This window comes from Melitaea cinxia, chromosome 8 (assembly GCF_905220565.1).
Source record: "Melitaea cinxia chromosome 8, ilMelCinx1.1, whole genome shotgun sequence".
Classification (NCBI taxonomy): Eukaryota; Metazoa; Arthropoda; class Insecta; order Lepidoptera; family Nymphalidae; genus Melitaea; species Melitaea cinxia.
This window is the reverse complement of record NC_059401.1, coordinates 6150455-6176104: the sequence shown is the minus strand read 5'-3', so window position 1 is coordinate 6176104 and position 25650 is coordinate 6150455. Positions and strand designations below refer to the sequence as shown.

The window sequence follows — 25650 nt, the reverse complement described above, 5'->3', positions numbered from 1 at the left end:
CCTCTCCTTCTTACCATCAGTAACTGTAATTTACAAATGCTTATTTTTATAAATTCAATACCTTGTTATATATAAGAGTACTAAAACTACTGTTACTATTAACTGAGTGATAAACGTAACAATAAAAACCTTACATGTTTTTACCATAAGTTCATTAATCAAGTTTTGATCAAAACGAATGTACGCTTTACTGCATTACTACAAATACTTGTGTAAATATTTCTATAAATCGTATGTTTCTATCTCGTTTCCCATATAGGGTCAAATTTAAGTACTACCTTTAATAACACAAGCGTATCGCGTAATCGAGATCTAATTGCAAGGTGTGGTTTGCTATTTTATGGCTTAACAAATTATTATAGCACATTAAGATAGAATTAGATAACTCTAGTGAATTATGTTGCTCGTAAAGCGTACGGGATGCTTCATATTCATTACATGAAAATACTTGACAAAGATCTTAACTAAACTGTGCTAAGTCTGATTTAAATATAGTTTGCGTATTATAAATTGAATTCTTGAAATTAATTGAAAAAAAAAACATTTGTTTTCTTTGTCGTGTAAATTATGACTATATTCTAGCAACTGCTAGTGAACAAAATTAAATTTAAAAAGTAGGTATGTTCTTTTTATAATTTAATGTTACATTGTATTCTGAATAAAAATTTCTTAGAATTGTGTATTAATATAACATAATACGAGTATGTTGTTTATCAAAATTATTGCAGTCATTTGTCCTTTATTTATAATACATTATTTTGCGATACGGCTTATTTCGTTACTGAATACTGTGAGTAAGGCAGCTTATCAATGTGTACTCAAATTATAATTATTTATATTTACAACAGAAAAGTTTTCTGTTAACCCTCTTTTTATCCTTAGAGGTGGTAAACTATTCACATAATTATTAAAAAAGTCTTATTTTAATCCCTATTCATTAAAAATAATTATTTACAATTGTTCTCTTCTTCCTTTTATGTTCCACCCTTAGAATATAAATACATAATTTGTTTCAGATTTAAATGAGACTAGTTATAAAAAGAATGAAGGAGAATGGTTCTTAAATGGAAACAATATCGCCTTAAGAGCCATTTCACAATTTTACGCTCTGCAAGTTTAGGTAAATTTGGTTGTATCGCGCGAGTCGTGCGAGCCGCGCGATGTTTGTGCTAGTACGTATAGTGTGACAACCAAAAGACCATCGTGATCATTTTCTGATGTATAATAAAAATTATAACTATGGTATAAAATGTTTTTTACATAATTAATTTGTTAAAAATTTCAAGTATGTTATATAACAACAGTCTATAAATTTAAAATAAAATTAAAAAAATCAATTTTATGAAACAATTTTTTTAAATTGATTTAGTTTTTTCAGTTTACGAATGAATCTAATATTTACGATATGAATAAAAAAGCATTTAATGACATCGACACCGACAAACATATTAATTAACAAATAACAAGACAAACAGATTGAAATGCCTATTTGTATTGATAGTGTGAGAAAAGAAAATTAAATTATACATTTGTTTACAGAAATTATCATTATATTATTTTACAGTCATTTTCGTAATATGTTTATTTTATTTATATTTTATTATGAAAGTATCAAATGCGTTTTATCCGCTATAACAACAGGCGCTTGGCGCGTGTGAGCGAAAGAGACGGCTGCGCAGAATTTGGCGTGGACCTTACCTCTAAGAGCGCTAGCGCTCGACTGATTTACCGGGCTTGATGCGTGGCAATATATACTATCTTTTTATTATTTAATATAAAATGTATTAAAAATAATTACATCTTTTAATTATTTTTTTTGTATTCCTTAATGATGTAAGTTTACTTTGATGAAGATAGTTCGTTAAAATTTCTTAGTTTTCTAAGAGAAATATCGCTTTTAAAATTGTACTTATTTGGAAAATATTCGTAACTTTAAATTTTTTTTATCGTTTAATAGAGATACAAATGGAATAAAAATCTATGATAGTGGACAACAAAATTATATTCCACATATTATGATATTTTTTTAAAATGGTTTCAACGTAGAGGTTATTGAAAAGTAGGACTTCAAAGTATACATTGCGACCGTTTACCCAGGGAGGAGGCTGATGAAAAGGTTAATAATTTTATACACATAATATAAATCAAAATTCTGATCTGACTATGGACTACAACAAAGGTTGCTCTATTATATTTCAAGAATATAAATTACATTATTGCATCCAACACTGAGATTAACGACGTCAAAATATTACAATTTCGCGGATTGTTACCGATTTTTGTGAAATGGCTCTTAACATTTACAAAAATTAAACCTTTTTTAGGTAAAATAAAAGTACCATTGATAGTTTAATAAAAGTTAAAGTACTAATATTTTAAAGCTGAAGAGTTTGTTTGTTTGAACGCTCTAATCTCAGGAACTACTGGTCCGATTTGAAAATTTCTTTCAGTGTTAGATAGCCCATTTATCGAGGAAGGTTTATAGACTATATATCATCACGCTAAGACCAATACAAGCGGAGCACCAATGAAGAATGTTTCAAAATCGTTTTTTTCCCTTTTGAAAACTTCCGCTGCGTTCACTGCAGTTTCTTAAAAATCATGTATGACAGAATTGTTCCTATTACGCAGACGAAGTCATAACATGTGACATAAAGTATTAATAAGTTCTTACTGTACCAAATAGAAAAATAATTGTAAGAAAAGATTCACTTCAACAATATCACAGAGATTTCTAAAGTAAAACACAATGGTCCTAGCACATCTCTCGCAGTGATTTCACATTTAAGGCTAAAGAAAACAGTATGCCAAAGGTTAACAGGAATTTCCTTACCACGGTATGCCTTAAAGTACTAATAAAACTAAATTATCAGTGCCTACGTGACCTACCTACACGTTACTCATATTATGATAGCTACGGTTATGGACGAGGGAATATATTAATGCGAACTGCGTTTCTACAATGATTGAACAATGTATTATTGTAAACTATTTTATAACTACTATACTTCGTTATTTTATGTACCTTCTTACTTTACAATGCGACTCAATTGAACACTCGATTGTTTATCAACTCGACATGTTTATAATTCATTCAAATCACTACTCGCCTTGTATTTATTTTCGACACAAACTTGATACAAGCCGTGTATTTATATTTATAGATGCAATTTTGCTGCATACCGTTTTTAACTTGAAAAAGTATTACAATGTTCTTTTTAATTAGTAATTAAAATGTATAAAATTAAAGTCAAGATTAAATTAAAATTCGAAAGCTTGGTATAAGTGAATGAAATAGACAGTAATGATTTTAGATGTCGGAGATTTGTAGAGGAATATTTTTAAGTAGAAACGGGAATGGAGACGATTGCCGGAGTGCCATTAGCCGTATTGTTATTGCCAGCATTCGAGTAATGAAGCGCTCGTTTTCGACTTTAATATTACCGTTTCGCTCCCTCGCTATCACTAGTTCCATTCTGCCACGTCCCATCGCTCTTTTTGTGTATGTATACTTTTAATTAAATCTGTCGACTTGTTAGCATTATTTGAAATTAGCAAAAATCTTTTACTACGTTAGTACTAAATGGACTTAGATATTTTAAAAAAGTATCTATTAAATTAAAAAGATAGTATCTTTCTTAACTGGCATAGTCATACTTTAGATTATAATACGTTGTCGATACATCGCTATCTGATTTCAAACTTAAACTGTTCTTACTTGATTCACCGTCTAAAAATAGAAGTAAAATAATGTAAGTAAATTTGCTTCTACGTTATACTTATCGGGGTTAAATTCAATATATATGTAGGTATATATATAAGTTAAGTTTTTTTTTTGTTAGATATTGAAATTTTGCGTCTTATTAGACGACGTGCAAACATTCACCACACTCCCAACACGAGCTTGCTCGATAATATTTTTCCAGTCATTGCTTCGAACATCCACGAGTACGTACTTCGAAGGGCTATTTACATGAAAAGTCAGTGAAATATTCACATCAATTGTCGATTGTCACGTCTTATTGAGATATTCAAACTTTCTCCGACGCGGGTTGTGCATATAATTTAAATAATAAGACGCCTGGCATTGTAGTACAACGCAGCTCACGAACTTCAAATATTGATTATTCATTCTTTAAATCAGTGCAGATGTGTGAAATTTATAATCTGACTTTGTAAGATGCACGCGATCGTAACGTAACGTTGTAATTGTTTTGACACTTTCGCCCATGAAATCGTAGCGCCGTGCTAGGTGAAATTCAAGACTATTTATAAAACGGTCGAGTCCTTACTCGACGCTTATTGATCGTTTACGGAGCACGCACCCCGACGCATTACGGTAGGTTAGTATGCCCGCGGTTCCGTTCGTAGCTCCCGGAACCCGCCGAAAGCAGCCGAAATTTTACATCCCCGGCCGTTATTGATCGGACTTGACATTGAAATCGTAATAGACGCAAACAGCTGGGAGGTGAGGGTGCGTGCTGGACCCTCCTCACGCGACCCTCGACGATCCGCAAGCTTTTTTTTTTGACGGAAATAGTAGAGTTCGCGTTTAGTGGTAATAAGAATTAAAGTACTCCTAGCTAAAACAAACGATTTTAAGTAAATGCCAATTAAAGATATTCATCGACTGCAATGAAGTTGAACGTCCTTAATGTCTAGTAATTATGCACGAGAGCCCTAAGACGGTCGATGTGGCGTTCTAAAATCTCATTTATATTCAGTGTGGTCGGAGTTTGAATGTTATCTAAAATCCGTGTTTAGGTGTCGGGCGGGATTGGTCTAATCTCGAAACTAAACACATTGTTAAGTTAGCTCGAGCTTTGTCCTGGAGCCGGTTCTCCGATCCCATGTTTAGATCGTAATATGAATTCTTGAAGTTACTTGATTTTGTTCACCCGTCATTTTAGATTGCTTAATCAAATATGTTTTGGAAATAGTTACCGACTTGTAATTTCATTATCGCTAATACGAGTATATGCCAACGTATAACCTATACCTAATGTCTCTTTTTGACAATAACTGTTAATTGTTAATAAGGTCGTATACATGTCTTCGAAGAGTTGCAACAGTACGTCTTATCAAATGACTTTACCGTTCACGTTTCTTGTCTGCGACAAGTTTAAACTGACATTCGCTTCCTGTTGTAAGTTGTCACTTGTCCTTTATGTCTAATTGCTACTTTCGTTGATATACATAATGACTTTTAGTGTACATGAGATAAAAATGAACTATTTAAATTTAATTATTTTTTAGTCATTCAAACTACACGCTTATACTTAAGCATATTACTGTAGCATTATCTGAGTCCTCGTTTAGGTCTCCTTAGACTATTTTTTGTCATTGTGTTGAATTCTACTGTTGCGAGAGCATTTCACTCAATTTTATTGTATTTTTATTGCAATTGACGATTGGGCATTCAATTCTTTACATTTTTGAATTATAGTGTATTTTTTATTTTACAACAAAGTCTTTAGCAGTAACATTTTATACGTTTATCGTAGTATGTTGCAGTGGCATGCGAAAGTTTAATGGCAATAAATTATCTACAGACGCTATTGTTCTTGACGCAATGGACCGCTATTTCATTATGACAACTTCACGACTGTGAATCCGGTAGACCAGACGAGAATTAATTACGAAATCTCTTCACAGTCAGCAAATATATCGATAATTTAAAAGTTAGACATCAATATTTTTAAAACCTTTGAAATAGTTCAACACAATTTTGTTATTTTTCTGTGCAATTACTCACGTCTTGTTTTAGTATCATAAACAAACAATTTTATATGTTCTTATCCATATTTATTATGCTATAAAATAAATCCAAATAACACAGCGTAGCGAAACAATTATCTCCAATAAAAAGTAATGTTGATAAATTGATGCAATTCTACAGCTATATGAAGATATTACGACTGTCCGTTTTTTGAACCACAACTAAGCTTGTTTTTTTACGTATTTATACGTATTCAGTTTTTGCTAGCCAGATACGTATTAAAAATTAGAAAAGTAATACATTTTTTATCACAACATCAACGTAAAGAAAGCTGTAGATACACCGAGATATTTTTACTGGATACAGAGCAGTCTTATCGAATTTATTCCATCAGACGAAATTATTTTGAATAAAAAATTTATAAATAGAAAATGCGCTGTGGCTTATCCAATGAATTGTATAGAATCACGACACCTCTGAGTTAAATAAGTGATCACCGGTCGGCGACGTGAGCAGAAATTGAAATAACGCCATCGCCATCTGGGCTTTCAGAAATGTATCTAACACGGTCTGTTCAGGGCGATCTAAAATTTTCATAAACTAATTTAAAAATGAAAATGGCAAGTAAACTACTATATTATGTGTAACAATTTGGGCAATTTCAAAATGCGAAAGCAAAGGTCGATAGATTGGCTGTGGCGCGTCGGGCGGCGGGCTAGCCCACTAATCGATCGGTGTCTGTGTGCACACAGCTTGCTGGCTGCACTCCTGCCGGCGCCCTGCCATTTGTCTCGCTCGCGGTCGCGCCGGTGCCAATAATCCATCCCTCTCGCTTCGTTATTCATCGTCCCTAACCACCCGGTAGTAGCTGCCTCCCAGTGTCCTCCCGTATTTAGACACTGCACTATCTAATTTATGTTTTCAATTGTACGCTTTTTAAATACTAATACTACTCGGTGCGGAGCAGTTACTTCTATGACTATAGCTTGTGTTATCGTTATGAGGAATACCTAATAGGCTAAATATTTACGAATTGGTTTTCCAAGTTCTTACGAGTTTATAAAGCATTCTGGTATAAATTTGAATTTATCCGCACTTGCAGTTTACATGTTTCAACTTGTTTATTATAGGACCTTAATTTCCTATCACTTTAAGTTTATCATGACTATATTGTATGGGTATTAAATTTATAGCAATATAAAGGTTCTCTGTGAACGAATTTTATCTACTTTCAATTGTTTGAAGGCCTTGACACAAGCACCAACTAGCTTAGGAATAGTACAGTGGCATTTTAGTATCGGTAAGTGCGTCTGCGCAGCTCGCTTACATAACACACCTGCCATATCGGGCTGAACTACGCTCACTCGCCCATTCTATGAATTACTTATAGGTCATAGACCCTATGTATTATTTCATTCTACTTGGCATGCGATACAGTATATCGGTGACTGGATTTACTTAAGTGGAAACCATTTTCAATATAGATCGCAATGCATTCGACGCGTTATTTATGAAGATACTTACAGGATTATGGGACTGTCATAAAAACAAGACTGGTCGCGTCCTTATTATCCGCATTATAGTTTGCGGGGATTACTTTCTTCGTTTTCATGACTTGAACAAACCAGTGTTTGGCGTTTTCTTTAAATCATTTAGCGTCCTCGTGGAGCCGAACGCGGATAAAAGGGACTGCCTGCTTTAAACAGTACGAGCACTCTTCACAACGATTGTGCCAACACGGCGATAAAATTCTAAACACGCTTTCACGCTTCATCTTGTTAAAAACTAAATTACTTAGTAAAACACTTTCAAGGCGTATTGAGGGCACTGGTGTTGTGGTTTAGTATTTAATGATGAGTGTCTAATATAGTTTACAAAAAAAAATGTTTTTATAATTTACTGTCGATTTCTTAAAAGATTTTTAGAAATAGGTATTACTTAGTAGAATATTGCGTGATTTTGCATTTGTTTATAAAAAAGAGGTATAATCTTGTAGATATATGTAATTTTGTATGAACATGTAAACATAATTTCATCTTGCCTGTCAGTCGACAGTAATTATGTATTACTATAATAGGTAATAGAGACAAGTCCTATACAGTAATAGTCAATTACACCAAGATATACCTAGAACGATCGTTTTGTATATTCATCTGATAAAGCTAATAAAACTAGTAATACATATATTTATGCAGTGATTATTAAAAAAATAGTCACGTGGCAGATATATAATATATTGCTTTAATGCAATCATAGCTATAGTGATGAAAATCTAATTATAAATGTAAAATATCTTTATTATTAGTCTTAATTAAATACAACAATAAATAAAAATAAAAACAACAATATAAAAATGTTGTACTCGTAATAAAAAGCAGTGTGTGTTTTCCCATTTTTTTTTACCTTAATTGTTTTTTTTTTTTTAATAATCTTAAGTATTAATTAAGACAAATGTTTATTTGCAAAATTGTAAAAAAAAAAATACTAAAAGTTGAACGCATCCTCGACTTTTGCACACGGTACAGTGACATTCTAGAAAGAATTACTTGCACGCATGCGCTTCCACCTAATTGTTATCTATTTCACGGAGTTTTACTTAAATTGTTAACTATGGGAGTTTTTATCTTTTAACATACTCGTACGAGCGTTTCGAACGATAGTACAAGTTACATAATACTTCGGTTTATTACAGTACAATGACCGATTGAAATCAGAGGGCGTAGTTTACCTTGCTATCGCAATGTTGAATGTAACAGGTTTACTACTACATACAAATATTTAGCGATGTAGTGAATTCTAAAAATATCGTTTTTCATTGTGATTGTGTCACCGACAAGAATTGTTACAGTACTTATATTTGGATTCTTATCATCACATAAATGTGGAAAAAGGCTACAGATTTAACAATTTGTTAGAGTTGTAACACAAAAAACAAATGAAATTTATAAATGATATTTTTTTTTATTTACTTTAGGGAATATTTAGTGCGTAATAACTAAGTAATTATTACTCCGACCGGATATTTCAAATAAAGTAGAACTCATTTGAGTTATAACATTAGATTAATAAGATTTAATCTCTGAATTGCAACGATATATTTGATGTTATCCCTCTTCCAATGTGAAACGCTTGAGTAATACCGTATATATAGACGTACCTTCTAGTTTCGTAATACATTTTCAAATAATTACAATAATCCATTAATAATAATATATGGCAACCCTAAATTAGAACTACACCTGGCAATCACGTTTTTTGTCGTATATTGGCAGCAGTTACATTTATAAAGGGCGTACTAGAACAACTTATAGTATGTTATGCAAGGACCATACGGTAGGTCACATGCTAGTTTTAGATCTATTATCATCTAGACGTAAGTACTATATTGCAATACCACATAGATGTCAAACTACTGTCGAGTATTGTACATGTTTATTATGTTAGCCTTGAAGCGGACGTTATCCTCTATACGATACTTAGCTTATCGTGTGCGTGCCTTTACTTACGCACGTATAATGAGCCACAGTAATATATACAAGAGTAATTTCTGCTTAATGGTTTGTTATTATCAGCTCTATTTTTATATGAATGGGATTTAATTAGGTCGAGACTTCCTCTGTGTGATTATTTGTTAATAGATAGTTCTTTTATACTATAAAGTCATTAAGAAAACAAGCATCATATTAAATGTAAATTTGTTTTTTTCGCATGAAGTGTGTTACGGAAAGAACATTGTTTTGCTTAAAAATATTATGAAGTTCTCTATGATGAAAGAAACATTTACGACTACGACATGTACGACTGTTTTTATTGGTTTAAATTTTTTTTTTATACCACTAGGTCGACAAATAAGCGTACGGCTCACCTGATGATAAGAGGTTACCGTAGCTTATAGACGCCTGCAACACCAGAAGCATCGCAAGCGCGTTGCCGACCCAATCCCCAATCCCCCCCAGGAGCTCTGGTCACCTTACTCACCAACAGGAGCACAATACTGTTTGAAAACAGTATTATTTAGCTGTGATCTTCTGTAAGATCGAGGTACTACCCCAGTCGGGCTGCTCCATATTTTGAGCAGGAAATTCCTGCTGTGCCCTACCTCAATTGGCAAAATATCTAATTATTAATAAACTAATAACAACTGCTCTTGTGTGTGTAATGTGAGTGAAGGCGCTTAAACACCAACGGTTTGCGGTTTCGATTCCCGCTCGGGATGGATATTTGTATTTGTACAAATATTTTTTTCCGGTCTAGATGTATGTTCTTGTGTGTCTCCTCCGTGTCTCGGAGAGCACGTTAAGCTGTTGGTACCGTTTCTTATCGTAAATACCTAATAGTGATCGTTACTGATGGTAGGGAATATATTCGCCAACCCGCAGTGGGTAATCGTGGTGGATTAAGCTCCAATCCTTCTTCTACATGGGGAAAGAGGCCTATGCCCAGTAGTGGGATGTTAGAGCCTGAATCATAAATAAATTAATGATGTAATTGAAAACTTTAATTAATATCGTAACTAACTGTAGTTGTTTAACTTACCTATAAAACCGTTTTTTGATAAAACCTACTAGTTTTTCTCACATTTAGTCTTGTTACAAAATGTAACGATAATTATTTCTATGCAACTCATTACCGTAATAATAAATAATATTAAATTGTTCATAAAAATATAAAAATAGTTTTTTTGTGGATATATCTAGCTTCTAGTTCTATACTGTAGCCATAATGGCACAACACACATCACACACAGATACTTCAAATCAGCCCTTTATCGAATATGAACAAATATATATATATATATATATATATATATATATATATAATATATATATATATTTTTTTTTTTTTTTTATAAAAATAAATAGATCCATATTTAGCTAGTAACCGATAATTCATTTGAATTTTATAACTTGGACGCAGAAGATAATTTATTCTTAAACTATTTTTTTGTTTGAATGTACAATTTAATATCGGTCTCAAAATCGACTTTTATCTTGTAACATTATTATGAAGTAATCAGACACTGTTTGTTTGATCAACTCTTCTTATTTACTATTTTTTATTTTTATTGCAAGTTATACAAGATTCTATCTGAAAACACCGTTGTCTGTATGCTTAGATATTTAAAACAACGCAACGGATTTTGATGCGGTTTACTTTAATAAATAGAGCGATTCATAGGATTATATGTATAATACATGCATAATATAGTAGAGGAACACTGATAGTTTTAAAAGATTTCTAATGCAAATATTTATTTTATATTTTATATTTAATATCAGCATTGCACCCGTACGAAGCCGGGGCGGGTCGCTAGTAATATTAAAAACAGAAATAAAATGAACTGTCATGTCAATACAGTACTCACTTTACTAATACTAATCCTGTAGATTGTTTGATCGCTCTTATGTCAATGTTTTTATATCATTAAAATACACGAAGCTTATCTACAAAATGCAAATTGAAACCTAAGGCTCGTTAATTCCAAACGCGAACACTTCTCTCGTACGAGTCCAATGCAATAGTAATTCAATGACAATTGCAACACTAGGACGAATTACAAACAAACGTCGATAGTAAAGCGCCAGCTATAACCGACCTGGTTCACTGTATACGAGACGTCAGATAAATGGAAATATTATTTTTTTATAAAACGAGCGGTGTCTATTTTATTCTGGTCAGTTTGAATTCGGAATGCTGCGACGCATCGACAGGATAGTTACAGTGTGCAAATTAAAAGTAGCTTATTTATTATGTGCGAAAATAAGAAAAAAAAATGGAATGGAAATTTAAAAATCGTATGGTCCACGTTTTTAAATCAATTATTTACGTATTACGTATTTAAAAATTGCGATTTGATTTTTTTTTACCGCGCTTTTATTAGCTTGGTTTGTATGTATGTATGTATTTAAGTAATGGAATCTTTGAGCATAATTTTCACCGATTTCCAGAAGATTGATTAGTTTGAATCTTTGCACACGTATCAAGGACCTATGACAATACAATAATTCAATAACAGTTCCCCAATATCCTTAATTAGGCCAGGATTCATAAATTCTTTCGTGGATCCTCTGTAAAGACGTAAGAGAGGTGAAGCTAGCGCGCGATCTGCGCATGCTTGCAGTTTCTGATTTACTCTTTCGCTTGGGCACTCGGCACAGCACAACGGAGGCGGTAACTTTTTCAGGCTAGTTGCATTGAAAATCGAAAAATAATTATTAATTATAGTTTAAAAAAAAAAATAGGAAACTACGCTTTTATAGCTAATCAAACTAAAAAGTAGAAAATATTTTTTAAAATAAATGTAATGTGTAAAATGCACCCCACGTTTTCTTTTACTCTAAATTGAATTATTCCCTTAATAACTTTAATTTTATAAATTTTTTATTTTGAAGTAATTAATTATGATTGATTGTTTGATCTTCTACTACTGTAATATAAACTCTTTGTAACTAAAAATATAAAAGCGTGGTTTTCTAGTTTTTTTTAAACTATAATCTATTTTCGTTTCATTTAAGCGTTGACTTACATATCTACCTAATTACCTATGTATGCTAATTTTGTTTGAAACTAATTTGTAAACTATCAGGTAAGTACTTCGCGTTTTTGAGGTCTATTGTTAAAATCATTACAAAGTTATTGTACAGAAACGTGGTTATTTGATAAAACGTTATGTTTATTTTCACTTTATCAATATTGTCACTTTATTTTCGTTTCAATGATAATTGCTTACAAGGCTATTTGTTGGCAACTTAGCAAAACACCGCTGATAACTCTCGGAGGTGACATAACGAAGTGCAGGGTTATCGTTGCTCGGTCGGTTTATACTTAACTAGAACCTGATAACGTAATCACAGATTCGTATAATTTCTCGTGTGTCTTAAACGTAAGTTGAAAATTCATTTAAGTGAAATTTCGATTGAAGAGTTGAAATAATTCCGATTAAAAAGTTCTTATCGATCAACATAAATTATTTCAATAATAGGTACCTACAGACGTTTGACGTTGTTTAGGTGTTTGTGTCTCGAAGCTGTGTGTTTTCTCGAACCTAGGCACAGGATTCCTCACAACGGACCTCAGTAATTTTGTTATGAACTTATAAAAAATTCATATACGAAATTTTAAAAGTAAAAAGTTAATCAATATGTTTATTAATAGTTATTAAGTTTTCAATTAAATATGTGAAAACAATACAAGCCATGATGTTAATTTTAATAAGATAATGATTCAATTTATTAGCACAATAAGTAGTAAACTATTCTGATTAATTTGCATGCATAATGCTATACATTTAATGATAGTTGTTTACTTTGTTTAACGAATCACTATTGTTAGTTCGATCAGCGATAAATTAAATCTTACATCATTACAACAATTCTACTGATGTCCTTAACATTCCAAGAGCTGGCGTAGGTCATGTGAATTGAATAAACTAATATTTATACACACACATAGGCTTTACCCGTGTTTTGTCCCGCGTGAGTCACGATCCCGTAGGAATTTTGGAATAAAAAGTTGTCTAGGTGTTAATTCAGTTCTCTAATTCCTTACATACAAGATTTGTCACACAATTTTAGTTTAAAATATTTATCCTGTCTTCCTTCACAAAGTTATGCGTTTGTAATAAATTTCACTAATATGTGGACAGTAATAATATTCTAATAAAGAATTTATGATTGTGTAATATTTTCAATAATATCTATTTCTTATAAATATGTTTTATCTTACATTACGTGTTTAATTTCCTAAAATTGATCTTGTAAAAGTAAAGGTGGTATAATACTTTTTTCGTACTCCTTCAAATTACCTCAAATTAATAAATACAGTTAAGTATGTGTCGTTTATCGACGAATTGGGTTTTAGATATTTACGATGATAATGTTATATGTAGGTCTTCGAGAAAATCTAGATACTCGCGTATAGATAATATTTAATTTAATTTATCAACGATATAATCCATTTAATATATAGTTACTGAACCTAATTTAGGTCAAATTTCAAATACTCAGTCAATTAATTCCCTAAGACGAAGTCTATCCAAAGTCGAAGTCTTTGTCTACGAAGTAAATTAGATTAAATACTAAAATATCCAACGTTTCAATTTCGGAGAAATCAAACAATTTCATTTGGGAAATTAATTGGAATTTTGTGAGTAAGAAAGTTTTCTAATACTTGTAGGGTATATTGATTACGCATTTTTCTTAATTTGCGATGTGTTTCTATATCAATGTATGATATGTATGTATATTCACGTATTATATGTATATATTATGTATGTACACTTCCATGCCGTCTAATTCTTGTCATGTCCTTTTCATGCTAGAGGTTGTCTGGAAGAGATCGCTCTTTTAGCGATAAGACCGCCTTTTGTACATGTCTATATTTTCTTTTACGGTGTAAAATTTTTCTCTGATAGTGTACAATAAAGAGTATTTGTATTGTATTGTATTGTATCAATATTGCTCCATAACTACTATCTGTAAGTTTCGTATTATAAAAATATTAAATTTTAAATTTCCGTTTTCCTACATACTTATTTAAAAAAAAACAATGATTAATATACAGCAAACATTATTACGTAAAGATATTGGTACATATTATGAAAACGGCAAAGCGTACACTGAAATCCGATGTGATAATTTTTTAGGAGATGACATCAGGTAGTCTATAAATTACTTTAGATATCTTTTAAGGTACCAACGGCGTTGTCTTGATAATTTTTGGATTTGTTCCCATTTGATTACCGCCCATTATTCTTTTTCGTTCTTACCGTATGCTTAGTAAATATTTCTACCCTTAATCTGTTGTCTATCTAGTACAATAAAAATTACCGAAACTAAATATTATTACTTACTGAGTTATTCTAAAATTTGTTTGTTACTGATCATTGTAATGTTCCTATAATAGAAGTCAACGTAATAAATGTAATTTAATCGTATTATCTACGTATATCTGGTATCTATATATGATAACTATAATACACGTGTTTCTGATATCTGTATGCAGAAAAAAATTGTAAAATTTTGAGCTAAAAAACAAAAAAAAAATTATGTGTCAACATGTTGACCTGGTGTTGTACTTGTGTATCATTTTAAAACCTGTAAAAAAAGAATTCGGCAAGTGTTTGTATGCAATCGATTTACCCTAAAACTAGCGGATTTTAATAATGTACCTCTTGGTAATTGACTAGGCTATCCAGAACATAAGTTATAAAACAATATTATAAACTACACGGCTTAATAAAAAAGGTATCAAACAGAACGGGTGTTATATAAATGAATAATTAGGTAAAGTACAGAAGTAAGTGCCCATGGCTGGTTCATCATACGCTTAGGTTAATCATATTGACTCAGCTGAAACAGCACGTGGTCGTCCACGTTATCAACAAGTCGACACATGCATCAACACAGCCGTAGTTTTGTTAAAGGAATCTTTGTTACCACGTCCCTGAGCTTAGTGATTCGCAAACACGATAAGACAGTATATCTGAAAATAAAATGTTATTTACGTACATCACAATTCGTAACAACACAATTCAGCCTGTAACATCCCACTGCTAGGCATAGGCTTATATATTATCTACTACGAGTAACGATCACTATCAGGTGTATATGATAGCAACCGGGACCGACAGCTTAACATGCTTTCCGTGGCACAAAAGAACAGACATCCAAACCGGAAAGAAATATTTGTACAAATACAAATATCCATCCCGAGCGGGAATCGAACCCGCAAACCGTCGGTGTTTTAGACGCCTTCACTCAACCACTGCACCATTACGGTTTTTACGTACATCACTAAAAACTAAATTACATATAAATAAAAATAATTCTCCTAAATGTATATATGCTCATATCTTTAGCTGCACAAAATGGGATATTTTTTGTGTCTTTGTCAGGACAAGGTTTGAAATTAGAAAAAGAAAAAAAGGTTGAATATAATCATTTATTAGGTTTTGTATTGTAAATATGTACAATTATTGTGCAATAAAGTAAATAAAATAAGATGTTCACGTAAATACAATTTATCAAAGTACACACAAGTGATATTTATAGGATTAACTGGATGTTTATTAAATCAACAAATCCAAAAAATTTCAGACTATTTTGTCAGTATTCGATCTAATGAACAAATAGCATTAAACCAATATCGATTTACGAATGTGACGCACAGACGATATTGGATGTTCGAAAACAAATACATTGTTAAGTTGAAATCAATGGTTAAATGAACTTTGAGACATCTCACGACTTAAAAGGCATTTTATATATTCTACAAAACATACGAACAATATGTTTTAAATAAATTTCAAAAATACAATGAATAATAGAGATGATGGATATTTTTTTAGTGAAAATTTAGAAGCTTTATTATTATCGTATTGACAAATAAAGACATTGAGTCCAGAGTTTAAGATTTATTTATTTTATAGTTTACACTAAATTTCGTGTGTATTCGTATTGTAAATTATTAAAGTAAAAAAAGTGATTTGAATTTATAGACATTGAGTGAAGTAAGATAAAATTTATCTAGAAAATCTACTCGTATGTTTCGAAATATCTAGTATAAAATATTCCATGATTTTAAATATTATTTAGAAATAAGTCTTTATATTAGTTAATAAATAACTTAAGCTTCAAAACAAAACATATCAACTGAAATGTTTAACGTAAATACTTACAATTACTCACGAGTTTGCGTGCCTTGACCTACATCAATACACACATTAGCGTTATTTATGTATCATTTTACGCTTGGACAAACGAAATACATTTATATATCTTGTTCGCCGACAGTAAAATACATTTTAGTTGTGTTTAAATAGAAGCTTGGATCACAGTTGATACTTTATCGTCTTTATTTTATTTCAATGTATCTTAGTTCTTTGATAACGAAAAGTAAAATACGACGTGCACTATTATACAACTATTATGCTAATTAGTAATTATAGTTTTAAATGTAGTTAAAGTCAAGTATATCTGTACTTATATGATAATCTGTAATGTTCAATTGCAATAGTTTACTGCATCTTGTGTTACGCAGTATTAAAAATTTATCATCCAATTTGCTTTTTTGCAAATTGTTTGAAATCTAATGACGTCTTAGAAGTCTACCAACAGATTCTTTTTAAAACATTTTTTTCCATAGCCAAATTTGACAAGAATTTTTAAAATGTAAATAATGCAAGAAAGTTGTTGCCTGCACTGAAAAATTCGGGACTAAGAAAGCGGTAGAAACTTAGTTTAAACCTAGCATACCGGCTGAGACCCTTATTACATTTTTTTTACCTCTTAATATTGTTAAAATGTTGTTTTCACTTTAAAATCGCATTATAAATAAACCCTTATAACCTTTCTAACAGGCATTATCTATTAGAATTAATGACAGTATGAAATGGGTACTGAGTGACACAACAATACATCTAACAATGAATTAAAGTTAAGTAGATTCTCGTGTACCACGTAAACTTCATGTCTAGTAAAACTTTAAAGTATTGCAACAAGAAACATCTTTCTGATGATATCGTTTGTTTGCAACTTAACGTAATTCAAACCTTATCTATATCTAGATAGTAGAGCTCGAAAGAACAGGGTTAAGGATTTGGGGGTCATTAAAACAGATTTTTCGATAGAGGGTTTTGTATTAAAGGTTGATTTGGCAAGTGTCAAAATAAAACGCAAGAAAAACAGCAATGGACGTCCAGCCTTACACTAACAGTCACTGTTAATATAGGTATGTCAATTTCGAAACCCAATAAACTCAAAATAGTTTTTTTTATGAAGCAAACATTTATTTCCATCTTTATTGACAGAAAAATGACGCTTACACGATCTTTATTAAAAGTGTTTCTTCAGCAAGTGTTGTCAGAACGCTCAATCAAACTCGCATCAAAAAGTTCGCAACTATCAAACTCAACCTTAACAATATGACATCAATTTCAAGCTAATTTTTTTATTAAAGTTTTAACGTAGAACAACTTTGCACTCAATTTCTTTTGTCAATATGAAAGCAATTGGTGTTCTATTTCATATAATCAAATTATAACTGCCGATAGTTTTACTTGAGAGATATGTAAGGAAATATATCTATGGGTATTTTTGAGAGCAAGATTTTTGTTAAAATAATAACTTTTAGATTTTTTTTTTTCTATACGTTAGTATGTTTGTTCTGCCATCACGCAAAATCTATAACATAAATTTGGATGCGGTGAAAACAGTTTTGTTTCACCTTAATATACTGTCTAGAATTGGAGACAATGAAGTGAATATAGTGAAATACATATTTATATAGATTTTTAACGCACATACGTAAAACAACGGTGGCGAAGTTGCGAGTATAAGCGAGTGTAAGCGAGTGTAAGCTATTAGCTAGTAATAATGTAAGAATATAAATAATATAAGGTAAAATCAACATACAAATACGTTATTCTGATAAGAGTCATTGCATGTCAAGAATATTTAATGAAATAAAATACAAGGTTTTGCAAGATTAATAAGCGGTTTCAAAATGTTACAGTATGGAATTTTCGACGCCCGCCCTTTCTTGGAATATTTCAGACGTGAGTCTAATTCACGCGAGGAAATATCTTGAATACGAAACATTAAATTTTCGCACAATCTTTATTCGCGTTTTTGTGATATGAAATTTCGTTTCAGGTGAATCTTATATAGAAATTCCCGTCTCGAATAAATTCCCTGGATGCATATATTCCTGCGAAGATATTCAGTTCCATATTTAAAGTACGCAATTCAGAGTTAGCGTTCAAAATTAATTAATATTTTAAGATCAACGAAAGGATTGGTCAAATTATAGGAAAACAATTAACAATACTTTAATAACTTAACAGATCTTTTTATTATGTAAAAAAAAAGATAATTTACTATATATTTTTTTATGAACGAGAGATATTGTAATATCCATTCTAGATATAAAGAAACAGTAAATATTTGTTAAAACAATTCAATTTGAAAGAATGAGTTATTCATTTTCTTAATACATTTTCATATATAAAAAGTAAAATATTACTGCGATGCTCTCAGACAATGGAAAACATAGAGCAAAACGCAATGCAGCCGTCGGGATAAATGTATTGGGCACCACAAATACCATCCACTAGCAGATATATTGTTTGAAACGCTGCTGAAAAATTGCAATTCTATGCGACTGTCAGCGCGACGACTCACGAGTTTGACGCGTTATTTGTGCGGAAGTTTAATATATCACTTATAGTATATGTATAAAGATTAATTTTCTAAAGAATATATTGGCAGTTTTTAATTAAACAAAATATGTACGTTCTCAGATCTCACAACAAATTATACAGTGAAAAATATTTTAACTAAAATTAAACTAAGAGTTTATTAATATTAAAATATTTTTTAAGGTAGCAATTGGCATAGGAATTGAAATTAGTACGAATATTTCCCCCCGTAAGTCAAACATATTTGTTTTTATTAAATTAATTATATCTACTAAATTCATCATACTTCATATTTATTATCTAAACTCTTACTTCCCCCTTATTACTTACGTCAATCTGCATCCCAAAGCTAACAAGAGCCTTCGTAAATCTCTTTAATTATTACACCACCTTCAATTTAGGAACTTTTAATGTGTATACATTCGTTTGCGGCATGTCGACGACTAACAACGCTTCAAGCACACTCTATTCCTCTCGTCTCCTCTTCTAAACGACCACTTGTCGCTTTTATTGTTTGAACTACACAACAAACGAACGAAGTTTAAATTTTGGGAGGATCTAAATATCGAACTGTATTTGCATTAGTATAATTAATGTTAAATATATCTGATTTGACTATTGCTCTGGGGTATATTATACATATTGATTATGCTATTAATGATAATATTTCTTGGTGTACATTTAATTTCAGTATCACTAGTAATAACCTTACAAGTCCATCACTTGCAATCGTGAAGTGTAGACTTCATAAATATTTATTTGTTAAGATTAACCATAGGACTAATCTTAACAAATATATATTTTATTTGTAATGTTTAAAAATATTTATTGCAGTGTAACTATTGTCTTTAACTTTCAGAGTGCTTATTAATCTTGAAATGTAGGTGCTAAATTGTGCAAGTTATGAATATTCATCGCACTAAGTATAGCGGCATATCGATCGCAACCAGCTGCGGAACAAAAATTTTATATAACTTAATAAAATTATTTAGTCGCTCATTAATCTTCAAATAAAAATACCAGTACTCGTTTAAATCGACTTACTTGCTTCTTTCTTACTACCGTTTCGAAGTTAAATAAAGAAGTAAGTATCTATTTTGCGGTCAAAAATTCTTCTTTTACTATATTCAGAACAACATCACTAACAAATGTATAATATTATATTTGCTGACAAGTCTGCCTCCAATCTTAATATTTTTTTTAAATGTTAAAATATACCCCCATGTAGTATTAATTATTTATGAATTTGCAGATAGCTCGAACGAATCAATCACACACGTCTTTCTCAGATGTTTTATCTGACCTGTTATTTATCATTTACAAAATGGACGACAGGCTTGTTACCAGTCCAATTTGGAAATGGATGAGTCGTTATCGCTTCGTTAATCATCTCGTTTGTAATTGTGCTGAAATTTAGATTTAGACATGTCGTCTGAGCTAGGCATTGCATTCATGTTTGCGATGACGAATGGTTCACCCCGTCTCGTATCTTGGCAAACTGCACTATTCTATATTGCAAATCATACTGTATTTGTTCGCGTAGGTCAACGCTCTCACCGAGACGTTTTATGTGTTCCTGGTGTCATGACGTCATTCTAATAATAGAATAATAGGAATGTTAACATCAAACATGCTGGCATGCACGACGTTAACCGATTGTATGTCTCCTGCATTTTACGTCCAGATTGACCATTTCAAAACAGAACTCGAATATTAAGACAATCTTAGTTTTAAATACGACGTAACCAGAAATTTTTCCTAATCATACATAATATAAATACAATTTTCTAAAATTAATAATTAAGTTCTACAACACAGGCCATAACTCGTTAAATTTCATTACCACTCGCTTGCACAAAATACCCGTACGTGAACGAATTGTGCTCACAATCGATCTCTGCGGTGCTTAGGAACCTTTGTTTGACTTCGACTCCGAATTCAGCATAATTGCCTTTCAGCCTTTCATTATTCAACTTTATGCAGTCATTTGCTTGGATTATTACAAAGAGAGAGACACTGTGGTGTCTTAGGTGGATACATTCGTCACAATATATAATCATGTGGTATAAAATATTGAAATCGCAAAGTTATCGTAAAAATAACGCGCCAATAATACACGATTCTTCATTATATTATAAAGAGACTAAATTATAAGCTGTCCATGCCCCTATGTCGTGGTTTTTTTTTATATTCCTATTATCGTAGGGAGTCTTCAAAAACTAGAAATATAGCCTAATATTTTTATACATTTTCAGACACTCATTAACAAAAATTATGCATATATACAAAAAAAAACGAAAACATACACAGCTGAAGGTTTTTTTTTTTGTTATATAAAAAAATTTGGCATGTTTTGGGAAGGAAATACTCGACTACGAAATGCTGTTTTGGTCAATAATTATCTACCTAAAATGAGCTGCAGTTGTTCCTTTCTTGGCGCGGACCGTGGCGACGGCAGACAGCGGACAGGAACATTTTATTCAAATACTTATTTTTCAAAAGTTTCTCAGGTACCCTTTCCTCTAAAATAATAAAATAAATAAATGAATATCGTATAACATACACACATGGTCGTCTGTTCCTATGGTAAGAAATTTAATGCTTGTGTTACAGGTAACAGCCGACTGTTATAACTATTTTTTTTTTTTTTGATAAAAATATATAGAAATAATACATCAATATATAAATACAAATATTATATTACACCCAGACTCAGGCGGGAATCGAACCCGCAACCCGCAGAACAGGAAGCAGGGCCACTACAAACTGAGCCAATGAGCTAGTCATAAAAAAATTAGTTTATAAAAAGCAAAACCAAATAACGGGTATACCCGTTATTTGGTTTTTTTTTTATACCGTAGTTCTTAATATATTTCTCTTGTTACAGATTGAAGACGAGGGTAACCACGGCAATGATGACACTAGGCTGTTCATCCTCTCGACGCTCGCCGGCCAACACAAGCCGCGCGTGTCTTGTGCGCTGTGTAAGGAGACTCTGCACGTTTTCGACCGATATCCACTGGTTGACGGAACCTTCTTCCTTAGTCCTCGACAACATACCAGCAGCGCAGTTGAGGTTAGCTAAATATTTAATGTTTTAGTGTAAAAAAAAAAATTAACATTTCTAATGAACTTGATTCCATTTTAGTTACACTTGCTACTTTCAACTATACGGAATGCAAGAAATTAAATTGTATTTCTAACTTAAATAAGATAGTGGAAGTTTAGAAAAGTCAACAAAATAACAGAGACTTTCTTGCAAGTCGGTTTAAACTTCTCGTCTTGCGTTTGTTTATTCAGTGAATTACGACATCTATGTGAGCGCTCACTGATACTTACGTGTTTTTGTTTGATGTTAGAATAAGTATCTTATTCGCTTTACATGTCTCCCTACCTTAACATCTAATATGTATCTATATTCTTTATAATTATTTATTATTAAAATTTTTGTACAGTTATTTATATACAAATTTAGTAAGCAACGGTGGACTTATAGATCGCTTCCAGCAAACCTGTGATAGTGAATACTAATGTTACATAGCCGGCTAAAAGAGTACAGTAATGTAGATATCATACAGATTCTTGAAAATAAAAAGCTAATTAAATAATATTCATAACATATACATATACATCATATATACATATACACACAACTACTTATATAAGATTATACACATAAATATTACGTTATATATCTATATAAAATACATATGCATAAGATTTAAACATACATTTTCGTGTACTTTTATTAAAATAAACTTTTGTTATGCAGGTGAAAGTGGAAGGACGCACGCAATATCTAACGTGCGTGTGCATGGGGTGCTTAGAGCGATGCGACCCTGAACGCACGATTCGTTGCCGATTCTGCGGACAAAAGTGGGACGGCTCGTCGCTTGTTCTCGGTACAATGTACTCTTATGACATCTTCATGGCAACGCCCTGTTGCGCTGAGAGATTGAAGGTTGGTTATATTATTGAAATTTGAATATAGATTGAAATGTTAACAGTGACCCAAGCTTTAACAATAACATTTTGTCAACAGTGTAACAACTGCTACAAGCCACTACTGCACCCTCACCAGCGCCTCAATTACTCGGACTACTCTCACCCAGTGACATGCCCTCATTGTCGTATTGTTGACACGCATTTCGTGAAACCGCTTTCATACTGTTTCACAAAACGGGTTTTTCCGCTCTTCCAGCAGTGGCCATAACAAACGGCGGTGCCGGGGCCCTCCCCCGGCACCCCCCCAGAAACGTGGGGACTAGCGCCGTCGCCTTCACGACGGGCTTCCCCGCCTGCGTTGCGCCCAGTCGTCAATACGAGCATGGCATCACGCGCGCCTGAAACAACCGATGAGTCTGCCAAGTTCCTGAATCCGACCTTGGCGAGCATAACGGAGTCGTTGTCTTTGCTTGGCTTGAGTCCGGAAACACTCGCAATGAGCCTTGGAGAATCGCTTGCGGAACGTTACTTAGCGACACTGCGGCCTAAGCCAGTAGAGAGGCCGATGATTCCCCTAAATACGTGCAGCGCCCCTCACCGCATCCCCGTCGCTGAGCCATCGAACCTCCAGCTATTCTCGAACGACTTCATCGACTACCTTAACCAAATCGCGTAAACCGTATTTGTGTGACCTCTGACGTAACTGATATAATGGACTTTTACGTGACCTCTTCGAGGCGTTAGGAATAATTTTTGTTAAAATTAAGTTGGTATTATTGAAAATAATTTTATGTATCGGTTTAGATCATACTATTGATTTTATTTTAATTTTATTCTGCACTTTGTTGATGTAAAATAGGTAGATGTTGATTTTATCAAAAAAATAATAATAATTAGGGATATGTAATGACACCAGAAATTGCATTTTTTTTTTAATTTTCAATTGAGCAAAAGAGTTGGTGGTATATTCCTTTTGAAGGATCCAAAAAATTTTTTTTTCTATTACTTAAAATTACAGTGATACTATAATAACCCTATTTGATAGGGCGTTTGAGTGGTGTGTTGTTTAGTTCAATTTAGTTTATTAGTTATGTTTTATTTTAGCAAAATTTTAAACTTAACATTAAGTGTTATACAATATTTTTGTAGATTTATGGCGATTTTTCTTTTCTCCCACCAAATGCCACATGCGTTCTGTAAGTGTTGCGGATGTCATATTAGGTTATTTTCTTCGATATCATTTTCATCTACTTACAAATAATATCATTTCACTTAATTATTGTAGAGGAAATTAATTGTAAGTGATTGCTGTGTCACCAATAATATGATTAGCTTGTCAATATTACATTATCATTGTAAGATTATGTATTTAAGAAGTTCTGTTTTTATTGAAATCATTAATATATTCAGTGATCAGCGGAGTTCTATGAAACTTTTTTTAAATATAGATTTTGGAATCGTGCCATATCAAATGAAATAACCTCAATATTTGAACAGAAATTATTTTGTAAGATAAATGTCCGCTTATCACTGAAGCATTTATTTATACGAAACAAGCGGTACTTTTGTTATTGAGATGAAAAATTTGGCTACGTCTATAAGTTTAGGTTAGGGTTTTTCTTATAATTATCATGAATGTCTATTTATTTGTAAGAATAGCGCTTCGACATTTAATAAGCGAATAAGTGATGCACATTTACTCATTAATGTTTAACGTTAACGTTTTAGGTAAGATTTTTGATACATTTGATACTTATTACTCGCAAAAGTGATTAAAAGTGATAAAATTCCTAGTACTAGTGCGTGTTTAGTAAATAGCGGATAGAGACAAAGTGGTGCGGATAGGTAGGCGCATAGAGGTGGACGCTTGCTAGCGAGCTGTACTTCTACACTGACTTCTCTTCAGAAGCAAGATACCAGCAGGATTATCTTACTTCCAACTGATTAATATAGCATCGCTGTAAAGGTCTTTCTCGTTGGTCACATCTGCGTCCATACCGTACTCATCGGTGGTACCATAAACAATCACAGACTCGCTAGTGGCGATTCACCTTCGTTCGGCTCGTTTACAAAATTAGGGTAAAGTGATATCCGTGAACGGTCCAAGTTCACGACGTAGGCAATAATTCTATAAAGACTTGACGATTTTTATAGGTGAAAATTTTTGCATTATTCAAAAAAAAAAAAAAAAACAAAACTGCCATTTATCTTTCACTAAAGTAATCGCTTTCGTTTCATAACTTGGTAGGTGTACTGCGTTTTGAAACATTGTACGTGGACTGAATACGAGTTTGTTCATACGTGTTGCGTAGTTTTAAAGCCTAGGGTATCATCACCTGTCGCACCTCATCTAGCCATCGTCCGCATCACTGCACCTCATTAATCGCCATTCTTGTCATCTGACACGGTTTGATTGGCGGCGAACTGGCTTACTATCATCCGATCATCAATTTACAGTTAAATTGTTTGTTGTAACTAAAATTCATTTAAATTATTGGACTAAAATATGTGACCAAAAACCTTAAATTGTCCGAGTCATTTGGTTTCCTTGAATTGAAAGTTAAGTTAATGTTTTCGTTTAGTTGCTACATATCTTGAAACTTTTTTTTTTTGTATTTATCGTATTTTTAATGTAAAATACATATGCATTGTAATGCATTGTAAGTTAATGTTTGTGGTATTAGTAGCCAGTTCGTCGAGTGTGATTGTTCTTGTAATACCTCTCTAAGCTTTTTTTTTAATTTGTATTCTCGTTTAAAGTTACTCTAAGATTGAGAATATTATATAT

General features: G+C 32.1%; 1 protein-coding gene across 1 annotated transcript in view; it reads left to right on the top strand.

Moving 5' to 3' along the window:
* The window catches only part of LOC123655489 (headcase protein), a 55891-nt gene extending 32761 nt beyond the window's left edge, over positions 1–23130 (top strand). Inside the window, exons 3-5 of the mRNA XM_045591267.1 lie at positions 21805–21993; positions 22690–22878; positions 22960–23130. Of these exons, the coding sequence (XP_045447223.1) occupies positions 21805–21993; positions 22690–22878; positions 22960–23130 (549 nt within the window). The remainder of the gene's footprint in view (positions 1–21804; positions 21994–22689; positions 22879–22959) is intronic.
* The last annotated feature ends 2520 nt before the right edge of the window (positions 23131–25650 follow it).